General features: G+C 33.3%; 3 protein-coding genes across 3 annotated transcripts; all 3 read left to right on the top strand.

The window, feature by feature from the left end:
* Positions 1-8,740: 8,740 nt before the first annotated feature.
* Positions 8,741-10,004, top strand: LOC112763727 (uncharacterized). Its single transcript, XM_025809324.1, has 3 exons — positions 8,741-9,064; positions 9,133-9,321; positions 9,432-10,004. The coding sequence occupies exons 1-3, from the start codon at positions 8,741-8,743 to the stop codon at positions 10,002-10,004; spliced, it is 1,086 nt and encodes a 361-aa protein (XP_025665109.1).
* On the top strand, positions 10,005-10,469 carry LOC140180695 (uncharacterized). The gene has a single exon (XM_072221973.1). The coding sequence runs from the start codon at positions 10,005-10,007 to the stop codon at positions 10,467-10,469; it is 465 nt and encodes a 154-aa protein (XP_072078074.1).
* A 5,758-nt stretch (positions 10,470-16,227) lies between these two features.
* On the top strand, positions 16,228-19,854 carry LOC112762560 (probable transcription factor KAN4). Its single transcript, XM_025808433.3, has 6 exons — positions 16,228-17,084; positions 17,166-17,242; positions 17,480-17,516; positions 17,886-18,006; positions 19,083-19,188; positions 19,339-19,854. The coding sequence occupies exons 1-6, from the start codon at positions 16,577-16,579 to the stop codon at positions 19,501-19,503; spliced, it is 1,014 nt and encodes a 337-aa protein (XP_025664218.1). The 5' UTR covers positions 16,228-16,576; the 3' UTR covers positions 19,504-19,854.
* Positions 19,855-20,534: the final 680 nt, after the last annotated feature.

Raw genomic sequence — 20,534 nt, 5'->3', positions numbered from 1 at the left:
GTGCACCGGAGAGTCAAATATCTTTGAGCACTTGATCATACCTCCTATCCCTACTCATCCTCTCACTATAGTCGTGCACATATGGGTTCAGAGGTGGCAATTGCAAGGTTTTCCTGACGCTCTTCGGGCTAAAATCAAGGACCTTTCCTCTCACATAAGTGCGGTAGTTCTTCTCATTCACTCCGCGGACAATATCCTTGTATGTAATCCATACATTGCCATAAAATTCTTGAATCTTCAGCTGTCCCACCTCAATGTGTGGATTACAGAGCACTCCCTAACCTCTTTTTTCTATTTCACTCCGGATCTCCGGATATTCATCTGACTTGAAGTTGAACTTAACTTCCGAGATCACCGTTTTTTGCTCGTGATGTCAAAAAAGTGTTCCTCATGCAACTTAGAGGAAAAAAAAAGAAAAGAAACTTCCTTAAGAAGTTTGGAACCAACTTATTACATGGTAAGCTAGCTTGCTTAGTAAACATATCATCTTTAGTTAATCTAAAATTTGAAAAAGTTCCTGGTTATCATTTATGCTCTTTCTTTTGCTATTTTATTTTATTGGTTTATTGTGGAAGTTTGCAAATAGTTACAAACTTGAATGCTACAAGGTCACTAAACCTTTATCTAGTCTTTAATGTGAGCTTCCTGACTTTGTTTTTGCTTTTTGATCAACTAGGTATCAGTGCAAGTCTTTTTCAAACAAAACTGGCAGTAGAGGTGTATCTTTTACGGCTTCAATTACTCATGTTGCCAAGAAATGATCATACCAGCATAAGAATAAGTAAGAAGATATAATATTAGAGAAATAATGATAATTGATCAGAAAATTTTTACATCTCTTGTTGTTTCTTTGCAACTATAGTTTGGTTTATTCATGATTTATCTATCTTATAGTAGAGAAATTTTGGGCAAGAAACCATTGGACAGCCTCACAGAAAAGCTTGTGACATATTTGATCTTCCATTAGACCAAGTAAAGACTTATGATCCCCTCTTGAAATTCAAAACTTCTTAAAACATTTTTCACCCTCTTTGGCATATAGTAAAAGTAGTTTATCTCTATTGTAGGTATGTATTTGGGATTACTATTAGGGATGGCAACGGGTCTTCATGGGGGCGGGGACATGCCCCCCGCCCCCCGCCTCCATAACCTGTCCCCGTCCCCGCCCCATCCCCGCGACGGGTAACGGGGGCCCCGTATCCGCCGGGGTTCGGGGTCTCTGCGGATCTCCACAGATTCTTACAAAAATAAAAAATTGAAAAAAATTTCACTACCAAAACCAATTTAGTTAATTGAATAATAAGCAGATCTTTCTTATCTTATATGAGAATTTGCTTTGCTTCATCGATAATAACTTCAAATGAGCACAAACTTGAAATTGAAAGATTATGCACATCAAACAAAAACTTATGATAAAATTTGTTACATGAAAAACCAAAAACAAAATAACATATAGATTCAAATTAAATTAACTTACATCGAACAATAATCTAGCTAGTACCAGTATATATTATGTTTATATATATATATATAAAACAATAACATAAAAAAGAATTCAGCAAAATAAAATTTGGTAATATAGAAGAATTAGATCAGAAGAAGCTGAACCCTAATAATGCCATTTTTGGAGCAAAATCTTCAAAACCATAAGACATGTTCGATCGTCATCAACAACAAGAATGCATTCCTTTAGGAATTGGTTATCTTTTTTATCAATCATTGCCATTTTCTCCAAAAGGGGGTGTAAAATTGAACCTATTAACCAAAACAGAGTCTATGAATTTTATAATGACCTAGAAACTAATGAAAGTTTTTTTAAGGAAAAAGATCATTGAACATGGAGAAATAGAATAAAAGAATAAATCCAAAAGAAGATGAACTTTGATGCTCACTGCTGCGACAGAGAAAGGAACGCTCTCGTGAAGACGGCGACCCTCCCGTGAAGATGTTCTCCTTGGCAGGGGCGTCTTAGGCGGCGCGCGACGAACTGACGATTCCTGCGGTGACCTTGAGGGTGAGATGAGGAAGGAATGAGAAGGAGGAGCGCGACGATAAAGGGGTTTAGAGGGCAGCGAACGATGGAGGAAATGTGGACTGGAGAGGTTGTGGTTCTTCGAAGAAGAGAGGAAGTGAATCGGTGAGTGAGACTGAGAGGGAATGAGGCGGCTTAAGGTTACAAAGGCCGAAGAAAAACAAACTAATATATATATATGAAGGGCATTTAAGTAATTTCCTGCAACAGGGATTATACGGGTCCCCACGGGGCGGGGACTCCCATCTCTGCCCCCGCCCCGTTTATTATACGGGTCCCCGTCCCCCGTCCCTGCGAGGAGAAAATGGTCCTCAAACCTGTTTCCCGGCGGGTAAATCCCCGCGGATACCCACCCCGCCGGGAAAAATTGTCATGCCTAATTACTATGCCCACCAGAAGAATGCCTTGATGAATGACATGGACAAAACACTTGATGATGCCAATATACAAATGGACCAAGATGTAAGTCTTCACATAATTTTATGTTGGATTGTACCTTTCTTGATCTTGCCTATACTTTATAACCATTGTTTTTCTTTTGATATCTTACAACATTCATATAAATTCTTGTTGAGGTAATCAACAATACAAATAACACAAGCTCTGCACATGAAAACGGGTCTGCATAGAGGAAAGCAAGTTCTGTTCTTGTCGAGCTTCAAACTCAAATTTATCAAAAATACTTCTTATTTGTGTATGTGTGCCTTTTTATCTTTCTATCTTTTATTAAGCATGATTGAGATATATATTGTGTCTAATGCTTGGTTGGTTCTTTCTTAATAGCTTCCAGATGCCACACCATCGCAGATCAAGAAGTCTTACTAATTACTATTTTGCAATCTTGATAGTGTTGGCAAAAGATGAGATACTTTGCTACTATATGCAAGAATGTGAAAAATGAAAAGTCTTGTGTCATCAAATTTTGCCACAAGTGTCTCTTAAATAAGTTAGTTTTAATATGAAAAAATTATTCCATTTATAATTAGTTAAAAGTGTATAAAGTAAAAAGATAGAGTAACAACTATTTTTGGTTGTGTTATATTAGATATGGAAACTAGAGAGAAGGCAAAAGAAGTGATGCAGCAAGAATAATGGATTTGTCCCAAATGTAAGGATGCTTGCATATGCAGTTGCTGTAGGCACGTAGTTTTTGTTTTCAAGTTTTCATTAATTTTTTTCATTGTTTTATTTTGTGATTTGTATGTTGATATTGAATGAAGAGTGAACTAAGACATGTTGATAAACATATTTTTCAAGGATTAGTGTAAAGACCAAAATTTTTATGTACTGTGTATCACTTTTTGTTTTCTTTTTTGTATGGAATGTTCATAGAGTTTAAGTGCTATAAGTATTTTTTTTTCTTTTCTCATTTTATTTGCATCACGAAGCAAACTTGTACAATAATTATTGATTAATGAAAGAGGCTATAAAATTTCATTTTATGAATTTGTAAATTTAATGAAATATTTCATCATGTAGTAATTAATTTTAGTATATTTATATTGTGTATAATATAAAATAAAATATTACAAAAAATATTACTAAAGATCTATTATAATATTTTTCTTATTGTTAACAAACATCTTTTGTAACATTTTTTTAAGTGTTACAAAAAATATCTATTATAACATTTTTTTAAGTGTTATAAAAAATATCTATTGCAATATTTTTCTAAATGTTATGAAAAATAACTATTGTAACATTTCTTTAAGTGTTACCATGAAAGATCTATTGTAACGTTTCTCATAGTATTACTATAGAAGATCTATTTTAATATTTTTACTAAATGTTATTAAATATTTGAAAAATGTTAGTAAAAATTTTTAGTAACATAGAGTATACTTAACATTTGCTAAAATGTTACTAATATATATAGGTAACATTTTAAAATGATTTGGTAACAATTTTTAAATTTTAAAAAAAGTCAAGTATGTAGTAGTGTCTCTTCCTCCCTCGCATCGTTGTCCTCAATTGCACCGCGCCCCCCGTCCTCGCGTCGCCCTCCTGAAAGAAATATCCATCTAAAAAATTTATCCACATCAAATCAAAGATACATCTATTTAAAAAAAATAAACACCCACCTAAAATAAAAGAAACATTCAATCTATCATTAAAGAAACATCCAAAAATATGAAAAGAAACATCCATTATCACCACGGGGCAGACGAGCGGCTGTGTTGATTCCTCAAATAACGCCACACAGGGAAGGGTTCAGAACGATCAGTGGCGTTGCTTCCAGAGAGTGCGACCGAACGCAGGAAGAGGACCAACTTCTTCGTTCGGAATGCTCGGCGCAACGCAGGAGACAAGAGGACGAATGGTGGTGTTGTTTGTGAGGAGCACAGTCGCGGCGTGACGTATGGAAGAAGAAGGTGCAGTGGCGGCGTCAAGAGCACAGGGCGCGACGCCGGGAAAAAGAAAATGCAGCGGTGGCATCAGTTGCAGGGAACACAAGGGCGGCACGACACATGGAAGAAGAAGGTGCATCGGCAGTGTAGCGCGTTGCCTCTTCAAACGGTGACGATGGCGATAAGGTGCGTGGTGACTGTAAATCCCGCGTAATTTATGAATAATTAGTTAATAAATTAATTATTAATCAAAAAAGTTAGAAAATTAAATGTTATTAATCCAAAGAGATAGAAATAATAAAAATACGAATTTCGGCACTACTTTTAAATATTTTGGCCCAAAATCGGGCCAACGGACCGAACTGGTTGGACTGAGCATGTATTAGGCCCAAGGCCCAACCCATATAACACCAACTCAGCTCTCTCTCCCTTAGAACATTTCATTCCACGCTGAAAATCAAAAGGGGGAGAAGAAGAAAGCTCCAAACCCTTGTTTCAATTTCAATCTCACTTATCTCTCAATCCGGATCTTTGATCGCTGCACCGTTTGCGGCCACGCGATTACCATGTCAAGCTCTACAAAACCCACCGAACAATTCGGTAGGTAAGTCTCGATTTCTCACCCAAATGCTCACTCCCTTAATTTCGAAATTTTGAGCATAGTGTTTTGAGATTTTGTTAATTTTTTGTGTTTAAGATCAAATTAGCTTTGTGAACTTGCTAGGTCTTGTCCCAAACTTCTGTTGGTAAGGTGAGGATCCTCTAAACCTTGTGAAATTATTGATATAGTAAACTCTATGCTGATTTAGTGATATTTATATGGTATTAGATTGAATTATGTGTTGTGGAGGCAAATTGATGGAATTGGAGGTTTGGGAGTGAATATTGGAAGCTTGAGTTTGATTGTTGGTGGTTGGATTTTTCTATTTGGTGTATATTTAGAGTTTTGACATTTGTGGAACGGTGTATTCTGTGACGTTTTGAGCTTAGGGAGGAATCGGCCAAGGTATGATTTTGGTTTTTTGTAGATAATATATAATATAACCTGAAAATTTAGGTTAGATGACCATAGGATAGGTTGAACTATGTAAACTTGATAAGGTTTAGTGATATTTGGTAAAAATGTTGAGTTGTCATGAACTTTTGATGATGATTGATGAGAATGATGATTTTGAGTTGTATATTATTGTAAATGTTGAGCCTTTGATGATGATTTTGAGAATGATGAATTGTATAATTTTGATGGAGGATTGTTGGGGTAGAAGTATTAAACATTAAGAATTAGTATGTTGAGGAAGGTATTGATTGACTACGAAATTGTGGTTAATGTTGTTTTGGGGTGTAAAACCTTGGGTTGAATTGATGTTATTGGTAAAATAGAGGTTTAGAGATTTTGATAAAAACTTGATTTTTGACCAACTTCGGCGGGTCATAACTTGGCTTCCGGACCCTCAAACTATGTCAAACTTATTTTAAATAAAAATTGGGTCCGTGAAGTTTATGCCATTTGAAGGACAGACTAAAAATGGTTTTTAACAAAAGATTTATGTGCGTCGGAAGTTTGGTGTGTAAAAGTAATTTCTGCAGAACTTAACAGCTTTTTACTACTTTCACTGGGCATGCGTACGCGAACACACACGTGTCACAGACACTGGGATCTGCCCAAACGTCTCGCGTACGCAGGCGCGTGCATGCATAAGCAGAATGGGAGAATTTACAGGCTCGCGTACGCGGACAAGGGTCGCGTACGCAAGAATGGCAAATGACACCTCCGAGCACGCGAAACATGGCATGCGTATGCAGAACTCATGTTTTGGAAAAAGTGTATTTTTGTCATTTGAACATGTTTCATAGTTTCTAAACCTCTATAGTTACCTTCTAAAGTCCCAAATTTAGTTTTTAACTATAGTGAAGTAGGTGAACTTAGAAAAGGAGTTACTTGGCAGTGAAGAAAGAGATTGGAAGTAATGATTTATGCTTGAAAAGTGCTGAAATGCCGAATATGTGATGAATGACGGCCGTAATGATAATGATTAAAAGAATCTGAATGACTATATGGCTTATTGCACTTCTATTATCTGAGATATGAGTTTTTCTAGGTAGATGCAGTGGCTAGCCACCACTCGCTCCAGGTTAAGACTCGATACTTTGTTGACCCTAAGTCGCAAGATGTGGCCGGGCACTTTAACTCCCCAAAAATTCTCCCAAAGAGATGAGAAAATTGAATGATTGAGAATTATATGCATAGACTCTTGGGGATGCGCGCACGAATGGACTGTCAAGGGTTAGCTATCGGACATGTCGGGTTTGGCTATATAACCGACAAATGATATCATCAACCATAGGGCAGGCATACATCATATGCATTTGTTTGTTTTGTTTGAGTGTGCATTACTTAGGTTTGTCTATTTGATTAATTATGTTTACTTGCTATATGTTCTACCTGCTGTAACTGCATTCTATCTGTGCTTTCTTTATCTGTATTGTATGTTTATGCAATTGAGAGATCTCTTGTCGGGTGGAGGAGTGACGAGGGTAGTTCCATCGGTGTTTCAGAGGCTGGAAAAAGTAGGGAGTGAAGGATTAAGTTAGAATTAGATTTATAACTTGAAACCTTAGATAGTTTACCTAAAGTCTAGTTTAGCTTATTCTTTTAAGTTTAATTTGAGTGTCAGAGTTTTAGGATTGCCTTTGGCTTTTCTGGGACCTTATATATTATGTACATTGGCACATTTACCAAGCTGAGAAATCCCGATTCTCATTCCATACCTATATTGTTGCTTTCAGATGCAGGTTGAGAGGTACCTAGCTAAGTGTCTGGAGTTTCATGTTGCAAGCAAAGTTGGGATGCTATATTTTGATATTTTGATATATATATATATATATATATATATATATATATATATATATATATATATATATATATATATATATATATATATATATATACTTCTCCTCTGTATATGCTTTACTTTTGTTCCTCCTAGAGGCTTCATGGAGAAATAGAAGCTTGTTTCATGTATTTTAAGTTGATTTGGGATGTATATATATGTATATGATATTCTCTAGCTGGTCTTGGCTTCGTAGGTCGAGCCTGGAGCTTGATATTTTGTACCTTTGATATTCTGCTTATTATGTATATGAACCTTACCTTGCTCTTACCCGACGTTCTGTTTTTGTGAGCAATGCGCTTTTATTTTTGCAGTTTTGCTTCAGCTTTTCTTCAAGACTCCTCGTTATGAATTTCTTTCAACTATTACTATGTATATATTTTATTTTAGGGGTCGTAATACCACATCAACTCTATTTTATGGTTTAAGTGTAAAGCTCTGTGTGGTAGGGTGTTACCATGACAGCACGATAGAGAAGGGGGAGTGAAGTGGCTCCGATAAAAGGAGAGAAATGTAAAAGGTGAAAGACTAGAATTGTGATGGATAAATAGGGTGTAATGTTTTTTGTTTTAGTGGGTGTGGACAGGGGAGAAGTTTCGTATATTCCAGGGGAGGCAATGACCCTCCCCCCCCCCCCAAATTTGTTTACAAGAATAAAAATATTTAAAGAGTGGCCCAAAAAGAAAGTAGGCCTCCCCCTTTAGAAAATATATGTTGTTCGTAATTCCATTCAAGAAATGGATGGAAAAGTAGTGTGTTATTTGCATTATGGATAGTGTGTCATATGCTTAGTTGAAAAAAAAAAGCCCTAATCCATATTAGAAGTGAAGAATCTGAAAAGGCAATAACAAGAAGTCAACAAATCACTTTTTCCATTCTTCCCTCTTCTTCCAATCAGAAAACAAAATATCACTCCATATTTCCATTATCATTACAACTTAGAAGATAGCAAGTAGTCTTTGGTCTTCCATTATCATCTTTCATTCTTCTTTCTTTTGTAAGTTATTTATTTTATTTATTTTTATGAATAATATATATATTTATTTATTTATCTAGTTTATAATATTATAATAATAATTTAGATTTTTGAAAAAAACTTGAAGATGATAATTATGTAATTATAATATTATCCTTGTATTGTTTTTAACTTTTTTTTCTCATTATTAATTGTTTGTGACATTGATATTATTGATTTGCAAAAAATAAAATAAATTGAGTTTAGTTAAGTTGCATAATGTTTATCTTATTATCTATGTAAATTCTTAATTGTAGGAATTTAGTTGAATCATGAGCAAGATGAAAACAATAGATACTTTTTTCAAAAAGACTAGTCAGAAGAGTGAAAATGTTTCTAATGTTGTTACATCAACACCAACCTCTTCAATACTTGAGGCATCAAACATGAATACTTTAGCTCCTCACAACAAGATAGTTCAAAGTCAAAGCGCCCACGACTTAATCCTGAACAAATGGAAGTATGTCATTTGGTAAGAGATCCAGGAATTCGACCAATGATTTGGAAGTTTCATCCAAGTAAAAGAGATGAAATTCGTCGAGCTTATCTTAAAGCTGGACCAAATCAACCAATATTTGATAAGTATCCATTCTCGAGCGATACAAGTCATCCTCGTCGTTTTCAAGCTTCTTGGTTTGAATTATATCCTTCATGGTTAGAGTATTCTATTGAAGATGATGCTGTATATTGTTTACCATGCTACATATTTGCTATGAAATCTTCAATCAATACAGGTTCAAATGCTTTCATTGAAAACGGCTTCAGGAATTGGAAGAAGGTAAATAGTGGAAAAGATTGTCCTCTTTTGAATCACATTGGCAAAGGCCCCAATTCGTTCCATCATAGGCAACGAAATCATGTGATGATTTGATGAAACAATTACAACATGTTGATACACTTATGAAACAACAAACATTAGAGGAAATTGAGAATAATTGGCGTAGACTTGGAGCATCTATTGATTGTATTAGATGGTTGACTTTTCAAGGTTGCGCTTTAGAGGCCATGATGAAAGCTCGAGTTCAAATAATCGAGGTAACTTTATTGAATTGTTAAAGTTTTTGGGTTCTTACAATAGTAGTATTCAGAAGCTTGTTTTGGAAAATGCTCCTATATTTACTAAATATACTTCAAGTGATGTTCAGAAAGAAATTCTACATGTTCTTGCTACAATGGTAAGAAACTCAATTAGAAAGGATATTGGAGATGCCAAATTTTGTATTATCATTGACGAAGCTCGTGATGAATCTAAAAAAGAGCAAATGGCTATTGTTTTGAGATTTGTTGATGTGGATGGTTTTGTTCGTGAACGCTTCTTTGATCTTGTACATGTCAGTGATACTAATGCCTTGATTTTGAAAAAAGAGTTGGTGTCTTTGCTTTCTATTTATAATCTCCAAATTGAAAATATTCGAGGTCAGGGGTATGATGGTGCTAGCAATATGAGAGGGGAATGGAATGGTTTACAAGCTTTATTTCTCAATGATTGTCGACAAGCATATTATGTCCATTATTTTGCTCATAGATTGCAATTAGCATTGGTGGCTGCTTCAAGGAAAGTACTTCAAATTCATGAGTTTTTCACACAATTGACTGCTATTGTCAATATTGTTAGTGCATCTTACAAACGACATGATCAACTACAAGAAGCTCAAGAAATTGAAAATGCAAAATTGATTGCCAATGATGAGTTAGAAACAGGTCAAGGTGCAAACTAAATGGGCACTTTACAAAGAGCTGGAGATACAAGATGGAGTTCTCACTTTCATTCTGTTTGTAGCTTGATAAGAATGTTTGCAACTACTCATACCGTTCTTAATAACATTATTGATGATGGTACAACTTCTGCTAAAAAAGGTGAGGCTTATGGTGTCAACAAAGTGCTATCCTCGTTTGAATTTGTTTTTTCTTTACATTTGAGGAAGAAAATTATGGGGATTACTAATATTTTGTACCAAGCATTACAACAAAAATCTCAAGATATTTTAAATGCAATGCATGTTGTTTTCACATCAAAACTACTTCTTCAAAAATTGAGGGATAATGGTTGGTGCAATTTACTTGAGATTGTTAAGAAGTTTTGTGAGAAACATGAAATTGACATCCCTGATATGAGTACACAATACACGGTTGGAAGAGGTCGATCTCGTCAACCAAAGATAACAATCGAGCATCATTATTGAGTAGATGTGTTTTTGGCAGCAATTAACTCTCAAATTCAAGAGTTAAATAGTAGATTCAATGAGGAAACCATGGAGCTTTTGACTTTAAGTACTGCTTTGGACCCTAAAGACAATTTTAAGTTGTTTAATATTCAGAATATATGCAAGTTAGCTGAAAAGTTTTATCTTTCAGATTTTTCTGATCAAGAAAGGATTCTTTTGAATGCTCAATTACAACATTATGCATTTGATATACCGAACCATGTAAAAGATGTTGGGACACTTTCTGAGTTATGTCAAAGATTGAAAGAAACAGAAAAATAAAAAACTTATCATTTGGTTGATAGACTGATTCGCAATGTCTTGACTCTTTCAATATCTATAACAACAACAGAAAGAGCTTTCTCAGCAATGAAAATTGTTAAAACAAGGTTTCGGAGTAAAATGGCAGACGAATTTCTTGCAGATAATTTAGTCATTTACATTGAGAAAGAAATTGCAGCTACTTTCAGTACAGATTCAATAATAGATGACTTTGAATCAAGGAAAAAACGTCGAACTCAATTGTCTATGTAAGTTGTAAATTTTAATTTATTTCAGCTCTAATAATATTGTTACTAATTTTTTTATTGCATAAGTTATGGTTGTGATTTAAATTATTTACATGAAAGTTGAAGCATAATACATTTTTTTAATAATTTTGCAAGAAACATTTAAACACGAATTGAATAGTATTTGAAGATTCTAAAAATAAGTATGTAACAACTTATATTTACATTATTTAAAATTAGTTTTGAGATATTTGTATTTAATTATTTTAATATACAATATGTTTATGATCAGTTATCTTATAAAAAATAAATTTTAAGTTTTAGTTATTATTTTTAATTAAAATTATATATAAAATTATTTTTAATTTTTTTTGTTAAAATAAAAAATTAAAAAATATATTGCCCCCCTGATAAATAGTCTAGCTTCGCTACTGGGTATGGAGTATAATTCATTATTTACATTGTTCGCTTCCCTTGTTGTCTAGCTATTAGAACTCTTTTTCTATTATTTACACCTCCTTCAATTTCACACAAACTTATCACCTTTATTGTGTTGGCGATTTTGGAAAACACTCCATAAATTTATGTGAAGTTAAAAATTAAAGAGATATGTACTAATATAAACACCAATTATGTTGAATTTATTCATAGGCTACACGAAATCATTAATACGACTAGAGAACTCTAGTAGCAAATTAGAGTACCATGAACGAGATAAATTGCTAGGTTGTATAAATTAATGGATAATGGACCAATAATTAACATCAAATAAAAGACAATAATATAAGAAAGTCGATAAAATTGATTGTTTTTGGCTATTATTTGTAGTGATTAGTCAAATTCTTAATTTAACAATTCAATAACATATTTTTAGTTTACATTTTTAAATATTGATAACTAATTATTGATGAAAAACAATAAATTTTATTGGTCGCGGAGTATATTTTTCTGTATGTAATTTTCCAATTGGTTTCGGACAGAGAGAGATTTCCCACAAAAACTTATTACAGGCACATGATTTTGAGATTTTCTTCCTGAAACTCAACCCTGACACAACACGATGACTGCACCAGTAGATGAAACGTTCTAGCCACAATATAATTGCAGGGAAATCATTTATCCTCCCCTGAAATGCATGGACCTCACTAGCTATTAGTTGTGGCCTAGTGTGTACCAGCATAGTACTAAGGTACCTACTAGCATTTGTTTTCAATGAATTAAAATCGGTGGTCCAATAGTTATTATTAAATCAAGAAATTTGTGTAAGATCAGAGTAAGACTAACACTAAAGAAGTATATGTCGTTAATCTCATTACCCATAAATGGAGGCATGATATAGTCCCGTTGAATTTCTTGGGAATACAATATTATTGAAGGATGATAAGAAAAATACTGTGATTTAATTTGTTTGAAACTTCACAAGTTTCAAAGTAGGAGATATAGTAGTACATACTGTCTACTACTGTAATATCTTTGTCAATTAAGCACAGGGAATTTTAAATAGTTAGTAGCTAGGAATAGTACTATGTTAGTAATTTTAGGTCGTTTTGATTTAGCTATGCTCTCTGACTCGGAGTCTCTGACTACCTGCAGTTATTTAATTTGACCTCCTTCAGCTCTGCCCATTTTCCCGTCCAAGAGTTATGGCTATTAATTAGTTGTAACTGATATGCAAATATAAAAACAAACTCTACTTATACTTTGGTTAATTTGAAGCTGAAAATAGATCATATCTTCATTCAAAATTAACGTGTTAATTAGATATGTTACTGTTGTGTCAAAAATTTGACACCGCTGAAGTTGGAAAGAACTCAATAGTCAACGTCGAAAAGAGTTTAATAGTTGGAATCGGAGATAAAATGTACGCAAAAAAATATTATTAAAAAAGGATCAATAAATTTGATAGTTAAGATAACTTACGTTTGGTGTCAAATTTACTTCAAGTATAAGATTATTTAGAGTCTTAGTTTAAATATAATATTATACCAAATAATTTAGAAATTTTTTTGTTATAAATAGGATTAGTTTCAATGGTTAGAATTAGTTTTAACCATTAATCTTAATTATAAAATATATATAATTAAAATTAATAATTTTCACCTAATACCATGATATATGTGAAATGCTTCCCACTTCCCAGATTATAATCATATTTTGATTATTTTCTAACAACTTTGAAAAGAAGGGTGCATAAATTAAATGTGAGTAGCAACTTAAACTTTGAACTTTAGCGGCACTGATGAGCACATTATTATCCCATGATTAATCTTGAATGACATGCAATATAATGTATTGAGGTTGCAATTAGTTATAACAGATAACTACTACAACTACTATAAATAGAGACACTCTATTGTACTGCAACTAATCAATCATTCATCAACTAATTTAGTTTTTCAGTTTTCTCTCACACACACTTCTTTCTTTCTCTGTCATTGCTTGATCTGCAAGCATTCTTTCCTTTCTTGCTTGAATGTTCATAGAGGTCTTGCCTAAAAGCTGCCATACTTTTCAAAAGGAGATCCTCATAAAGCTATTGAAGGCTTTCAATTATTGGTTGAAGTAGCAAAAGTGCAAAACAACTCCTTCTCCCTGCATGTACATACAGTAGCGATTATTACTTCCGTCGGTACTTAATTACAATGTAATTATGGAGTGATTATTACCACAAATGCAAGCATGTAATGTCGTGCATTAGCGCATCACCCTAAATTATAAAACGACGCTGATTTCGGAGATTCCTTACTTTCTTTTTTGTCGTTTGTTTGATAATTACTCAACCTAGCTAGCTTAAGCTACGACAGGAAAAGCTGAAATACCTCAGATTTCGATGCAGCGACATATGCTTGTGTGTATTCCGATCTCGCGAATAACATGCGGGAACTTATTATTCTTCCAATTAAGTTAATTACTATGCTATAATAATACAATATGTACTCCAGAAAAATCATATTATAATATAGACAATTGCTATCAAGATTGACATCAAAGGTGAATCGCTGCTCAAATCTCGAGTTCTCTCCTTATGTTTCGCTAAATTAAAGATTAATTCGCATCTGCTTATTACTTGGACGAAAATAAATAAAATATAAGTTGAACTCGCTAGTCAAAATTACTCTCTGAATAATTAATAATCATCCCTGTTCCCTGTAGATTATTAACAGCTCATATGTCTCTGTTCTTGCTTGAGATGACCTGCAGCTTCTGCATGCTAATTGCCGCACCTCATTCTCCTAATCAATTAATTAATTAATTATTTCTGAGACACTACTTTTAATTTTACCGTAAATTCCGATCCATTTAGGTTTAGTTAGGTTAGCATCAACATGTTAAAACGCTACGTACCACCTTCTATATAGACAACGTTTATAGTTTTCTAGACTGGAAAAACATACTAACCTTTATTATTCTTGTTTGATAATACCCTATGATTTATTTAGTTCCGTGAGAAACTGCATTTACAAGAAGGGGTAGCTATAAAACTTAATTAATTCCGTATGGATCAAGAAGCATGAGTAGTGGTGGTGGGTAAGGTTCATTCCTATTGTCGTTAATTATAGGACAGACAAACACATGGAATATGGGACATGGCCAAATTAAAGCATTTGACAACATGGTAAAATTCAACTATGGAGCATATTTTGTATTTTGTTTTTGTATATATAAGGCAGCCACCCCACCCAATAAACAAATTAAAATAATGTAAGCATCAGTACTATAGAAAAGCAGAGATTGCTTTTCCCGGAGAATCTAGAGCGCACGAGGCGCTGACCGCGGGTTGTGAAATTATTTAAGAAGTTTATTAAGATAGTGTCATCTTAATTAATTAAACATGGCATCGGGAGTATGATGATATTTTTAAGAAAAGATCACATTGCGAACTGTTAAAAAGAATAGTTAATATTTAATTTGATGTCTGAATATATACTTAAATTTTAATTTAATCTTTAAAATTTTAATTATCTTTTTTTAATTTATAAATTTAATAAATATAATTTATATTAGTTTTTGAAATAATTTTTGACATATAAAATAGAGTATTGATATAGACATTTAGATACTACACTAAAACCTGTAAAATGATATAGTTTTGAAATTGACGTTTAAATAGCTTAAAAAAGATATCATATCATTTGTTTTGGGATAAAAAATTTTAATAAACACTACTCACGATATAATTTTAGAGTTATTTGAGTACCAAAACTAAAATAATGTCGTTTTACAAAGTTCAGTGTGACATCTGACTGTCTATGTAAGTGTTCCGTTGACGTCTTTATGTTAAAAATTATGTCAGGGACTAATATGAGTTATGTTTGCAAAATTTAGAGGCTAAATAAAGACAATTAAAATTTTAAAAATTAAATTAAAATTTACATTTAAATTAAAAAACAAATTAAATATTATTTATAATATATTTAAATAAATATATTTGACTAAATATATCCATTTAATAATTCTTAATGTGATGTTTATTTAAAAGACATTATGATTGAAATATCTATCATAATAAAAGAAATTAAAGGAAGCAGTTAAGTTAGTACAAATAGCTAGGACCCCATCATACATATTATCTTTTTGTTTGTGTGTTGAGAGTTGAGAAGCCCATGGCACATGAGAAGAGAACAATGCAAGTCACGTGATATCCTGCCGCCTTGACGCCGACGAATGTGGTAGTGAACTAGCCATACAGCTGCATACTCCTTTTTTCACTTTCAACATGGAGAGGGAGAATATTGGAGTATGTTGTTTACACACAATCAAATACGTGTGTACGTTATTTGGATCGGATTGTAAAACATGTGTGTTAATTTGATAAACGATACTTGGACATTTTTTATACATTTTTTTCATAATTTTTTTATAATATAAAAGATAATAATTTTTCACTTTTGTTTGCCTGTGAATCTTGGTTTATATGTAGTAATTAAATGAGAGGAAGGAATAAAAAAGTTAACGGTATTAAAATAGTAGTAGGAGGGGAATTGCAATGGGATGGAGAGAGGAACTCAAATTGCCGTTCCAATATTCCACTGAACAGTTGCCGTTTTGTTTTTGCTCTCGAATTCCAACCATTCCTGACACAACCACCATTATATCGCTGCACCCTCAATATTATTGTTTTAGAGAAATAATAATGAAATAAGATGAAAGTTACCTGTATTATTATTATTATTGTTGTTGTTGTTGTAGTAGTAGTACCATTATATTTATGCAGATGCAGATGATGATGATGATGGGTTAAGAAAGGAACCTGAGTCTGCAACCTCCTCCTTCTCCTTCTCCTTCTCTGTGTCCTCAGCTTCCATAAATAACTATACTTTCCCTTTTCACTTCAAATCACCCTCCCCAATAAACCCCTCTCATCTTTCTTTCTTCTTTTTTCTTTCTTTCACTGCCATCTTTCAACTTTGACTCTGACTAGTGACAACTACTACGCCCTGATGCAACCGCATATGTAATATAATACTTCGTCACTTATAGATCCTTTTCAAATTCGAATCAAACTCTTATATTCTTTCCCATTCTCGTGTTTAGTTCTGATCCACATCATCAGAAGATCTCTCTACTACTGCTACCATGAAAGCTACTACTCCTCCTCCTTACACAGCAATGCCAATTCAAATGCAAAGCTTTTCTTCATCCGCGTTATTGGCGGAGCCAGACCTCTCCTTAAACATTAGCCCTCCTTTCCTTTCTGCCAAAGGAACATTCAAAGATATGTGCTCCTCAATCTCTGATTCAGGTAGTAGTGGAAGCGATGCAAGCCATGATAATAATAATAATAATAATAATTGCTTCTTTCACCACACCCACACTGTTCCACAACCGACATTGACATTAGGGTCTGGACCTGCATCAAACTTGAATCATCATCATCATTATCATCATCTCCATCAGTATCCAATGCAAGGGCTCTCAAGAAACTACTTCAATCATCATCCTCACCAACCTCAAATCCATTGCCGCTCCGATTTCAAACGAAATGGTGGCGGGAGAAGAAGCATGAGAGCTCCCAGAATGAGATGGACTACCACACTCCATGCTCATTTTGTTCATGCTGTTCAGCTTCTTGGCGGTCATGAAAGTATGTAAATATTAATTAGTTTAATTAATTTCTTTGTTTATTCGCAATAATTAATTTAGGGTTGTGTTGTGAGCTGTGCAGGGGCAACTCCGAAGTCAGTGTTAGAGTTAATGAATGTTAAGGATCTAACTCTAGCTCACGTCAAGAGTCACTTGCAGGTGTGTTATTAGTTATTCTCTCCTCTCCAATCTTCAAGTGTTGTTGATGATATTTTCCAAATCAGACAAGAATACAATAAATAATGAATGAAATTTCTTAGTAGCTTCGGAACAAGTACCAACAGTAAGGGGACAAAGGGTATCTATCTCTAGCTAGAGAGGGGTAAATAATGCATAATAATCTTAGGCTGGTGGACTTTTCTTCTATTATTCATCTCAGTGTTCTCATCCATGCAGATGTATAGAACAGTGAAGAGCACTGACAAAGTCCCAGGTAATAATAATAATAATAATAATCTTGGAGATGTCGATGATTCCCTCTCATTTTTCATCTCTTTCTATCTGTTGCTATTATATATTATTCTCTTTGTTTCAACACTTTAGTGATTGGATCGAGTGTGAGTGTGACAGAAACTCGCTCTACATATATATCATGAGATGCTTTAATAATATATAGTACCGTTTTCTTCCCCCGATAAAAACAAAAGTTTGGTTGGGACTGAACTAATAGCTTTTTAATAAAATCTAATTAATCATGTGGATTATTGAGGCGCTAGCTGTTGTATGTTGTGTCTGATAAAAGAAGAACAATGGCTCTATAGTTATGTACGGATGATGAATAATATATATTATAATATTACAGGTAATGGTCACAAGGTAGATATGGGGTTCGAGCAGCAAAGGCAAGAGGTCGTTGTGGATCATCTGCATGCTCAGAGAGGCCTTCTCCAACACCCACTGGTGCAACTGCAACAATCCCAAAGGTCATTTCATCACAAACTATTCCATTTTAATTTCTCGTCTATCTCTGAATATAAAATATATGAACGTAGCATTTAATAATGTTTGATACGTACATCATTGAGTTTTACTCTATATAAATATTTCTTAAAATATAGGAGTATTTAAATTAAAATGTGCGTTCAATGTATACTTTTCTCTTTAACACGAAGCACAAATGCACAACACAAAGTCCGGCATTGGGTAGGTGCAAATATCAATGTGTTCGTATAAACTTGAAAAAGAAGAAAAGATCAAATGGTTAATTGACGTAATATAGTTAACTGAAAAAGGATGGGCAGACCTTATTGCTATCTACAGGTATCGGGAATGATAGAGAATTTGACGTTTATGTAGAGACATAAATTTTGTTTCCTCTCCCTAATACTCATTACTAACTAAAAGATTTTAATTTCTCTTATGAATGTGATGTCACCCGTTTTTAAATGTCAAAATTATATATTCATAATTCATTTATTAAAGATAATCATTATGGGTGGTTTGAAAAGTTTTAAAAATTATTTTTTAAAATGTTTGACTTATAAAAAAAATAGTATTAATATTTAGTATAATTTTTAAAATTAAATCGTAGATCTTTAAGAAATTATTTAAACACTTATAGAGAAGTTAAAAAAAATGACTTTTTTTATAATAAAATTTTTTTTTATCACATTTCTTTTAAAATAAATACTTTTAGAATTAAAAAATCAAATACAAAATAAATTATTTATAAACTACTTTTAATATAAGTATTTATTGTTTAAATTATCTTTTCAAAAAAAATTAATTAAATTATTTATTCAAATTAAATCTAAATATTATTAAATAATAATTTAATTAAATACATCAAATTATCTAACTATTTTTAATTATTAATTAAATAAAAAAAAAAGCTATAAGTGTCAACTGTCAAGTGAGTTTCTGCCCTCGAATTTATTCGGAATTTGAGTCCACTATTTTGCTAGCCATTATTGAGAATTTGAAATAGGCTGCTAACCCTACTTCCTTCCGTTGTCATCAATACTTAATTTCATCTCTCACTCTGTACACTGATGAGCAGGTCATCATGTCAATCACCACTACTAGAGACAAATACAAATATTACTCGACAAAAACCCGATATCAGCTTCGTGTATTCTCGTCTCCAAGATGGCAATGAAATCATGGTAAGTTGGCACCCATACACTCATCAGAAGTGGACCAACCATAAGCATGCTGCATAATAATATGTTAGCTGTATTTTTTTGCTGCAAGTATGTACTATATATATATATTTATTCAAAGTAGCTTATAATATTAACAAATTGGGTGGACAGAATAATCACGGAGGGTTGTCGAATTACTTGAAGATGAAGGAGAGCTCGGACTGTAACAATTTATCGTCAGATTCAGAAGGCGTTATTGATCTGGAATTCACTCTTGGAAGGCCAACACACCATCAGGATGAATCATCAAGAGAGTTAACTCTTCTCAAGTGTTAATTAAATAAAAATGTTTAATAATTTAATTAGTACTAACCATTAGAGCTTTCCATTTTTGAACTATGTAATGTACTTCTCACTACTAGTCTTGCATGATATATACATTTGGTAGGAAAGATTTTCTGTCGTGAAGGAATGGGATAAATGTATGCATGTGTTTTGGAAGGAAGGAGACATTAGCTTCAGTCCAAAGAATTGATGACAAGCGTCTTTGTTTGATGTCATATTCAGTGCAAGCTAGCTACCTAGCTAAGAGGGTTAAAGAGACTGATGAAGAGTAAAAGAACTAAAATGGGTGGTGTTGTTTCAGGGCATGGACCATAACATGTGCATATTGGTCAGGTGGGTCTACATTCATATGAGAGACTATCATGACATGACATTGTTCTCAGATCCTATTTGCATTTTGCATCTGTCTACCTATATATTGTCGGCTATGAGGTTCCATTTCCTAAGCTATTTTGTTTTTTCTTCTGGTGTCAATGGTCAAAATCTGATGATTCTATATACAAAATTTTCAACGGCTGTATCCCAAACTTTAAAGCCCATTAAGCGCTCCTTTCGCAGCCCAGTATGCTCTCCACCAACCTGGGAGCAGCGACTTCATTTAAAACCGCCAAAAGGCCGAAACCAATATTAGAAAGAGAGAGAGAGAGAGAAAAAAAAAAAAAACGGAAATGCTATTAATATGTATAAAATTCAAAATATTAGAGCATTATTTTTTTATTTTTTATGTTATTAATATGTATAAAATTTGAAATAATTGAATTTTATATTTACTTTGAAAAAATTTGATATTTTTGCGGGTAGAGTAGGGTAGGATAGGGCTTAGAATTTTAAGATACGGATAGGGTTAGGGTTGAAAGATTCTCAACCTTAGGGTAGAGTTTTAATAAAATTTTAAACCTGCGGATAGGGTTAGGATAGGCTCCAAACCCTACCCTACTCTACCCTACCCATTGCCAGCCCTAATTGCATGAATATCAAGCTGAGTTATTTTTGTGGATAGGATGACATAGCAACATAAACAG

Source organism: Arachis hypogaea, chromosome 17 (genome assembly GCF_003086295.3).
Source record: "Arachis hypogaea cultivar Tifrunner chromosome 17, arahy.Tifrunner.gnm2.J5K5, whole genome shotgun sequence".
NCBI lineage: Eukaryota > Viridiplantae > Streptophyta > Magnoliopsida > Fabales > Fabaceae > Arachis > Arachis hypogaea.
This window is presented reverse-complemented; position numbering and strand designations above follow the sequence as displayed.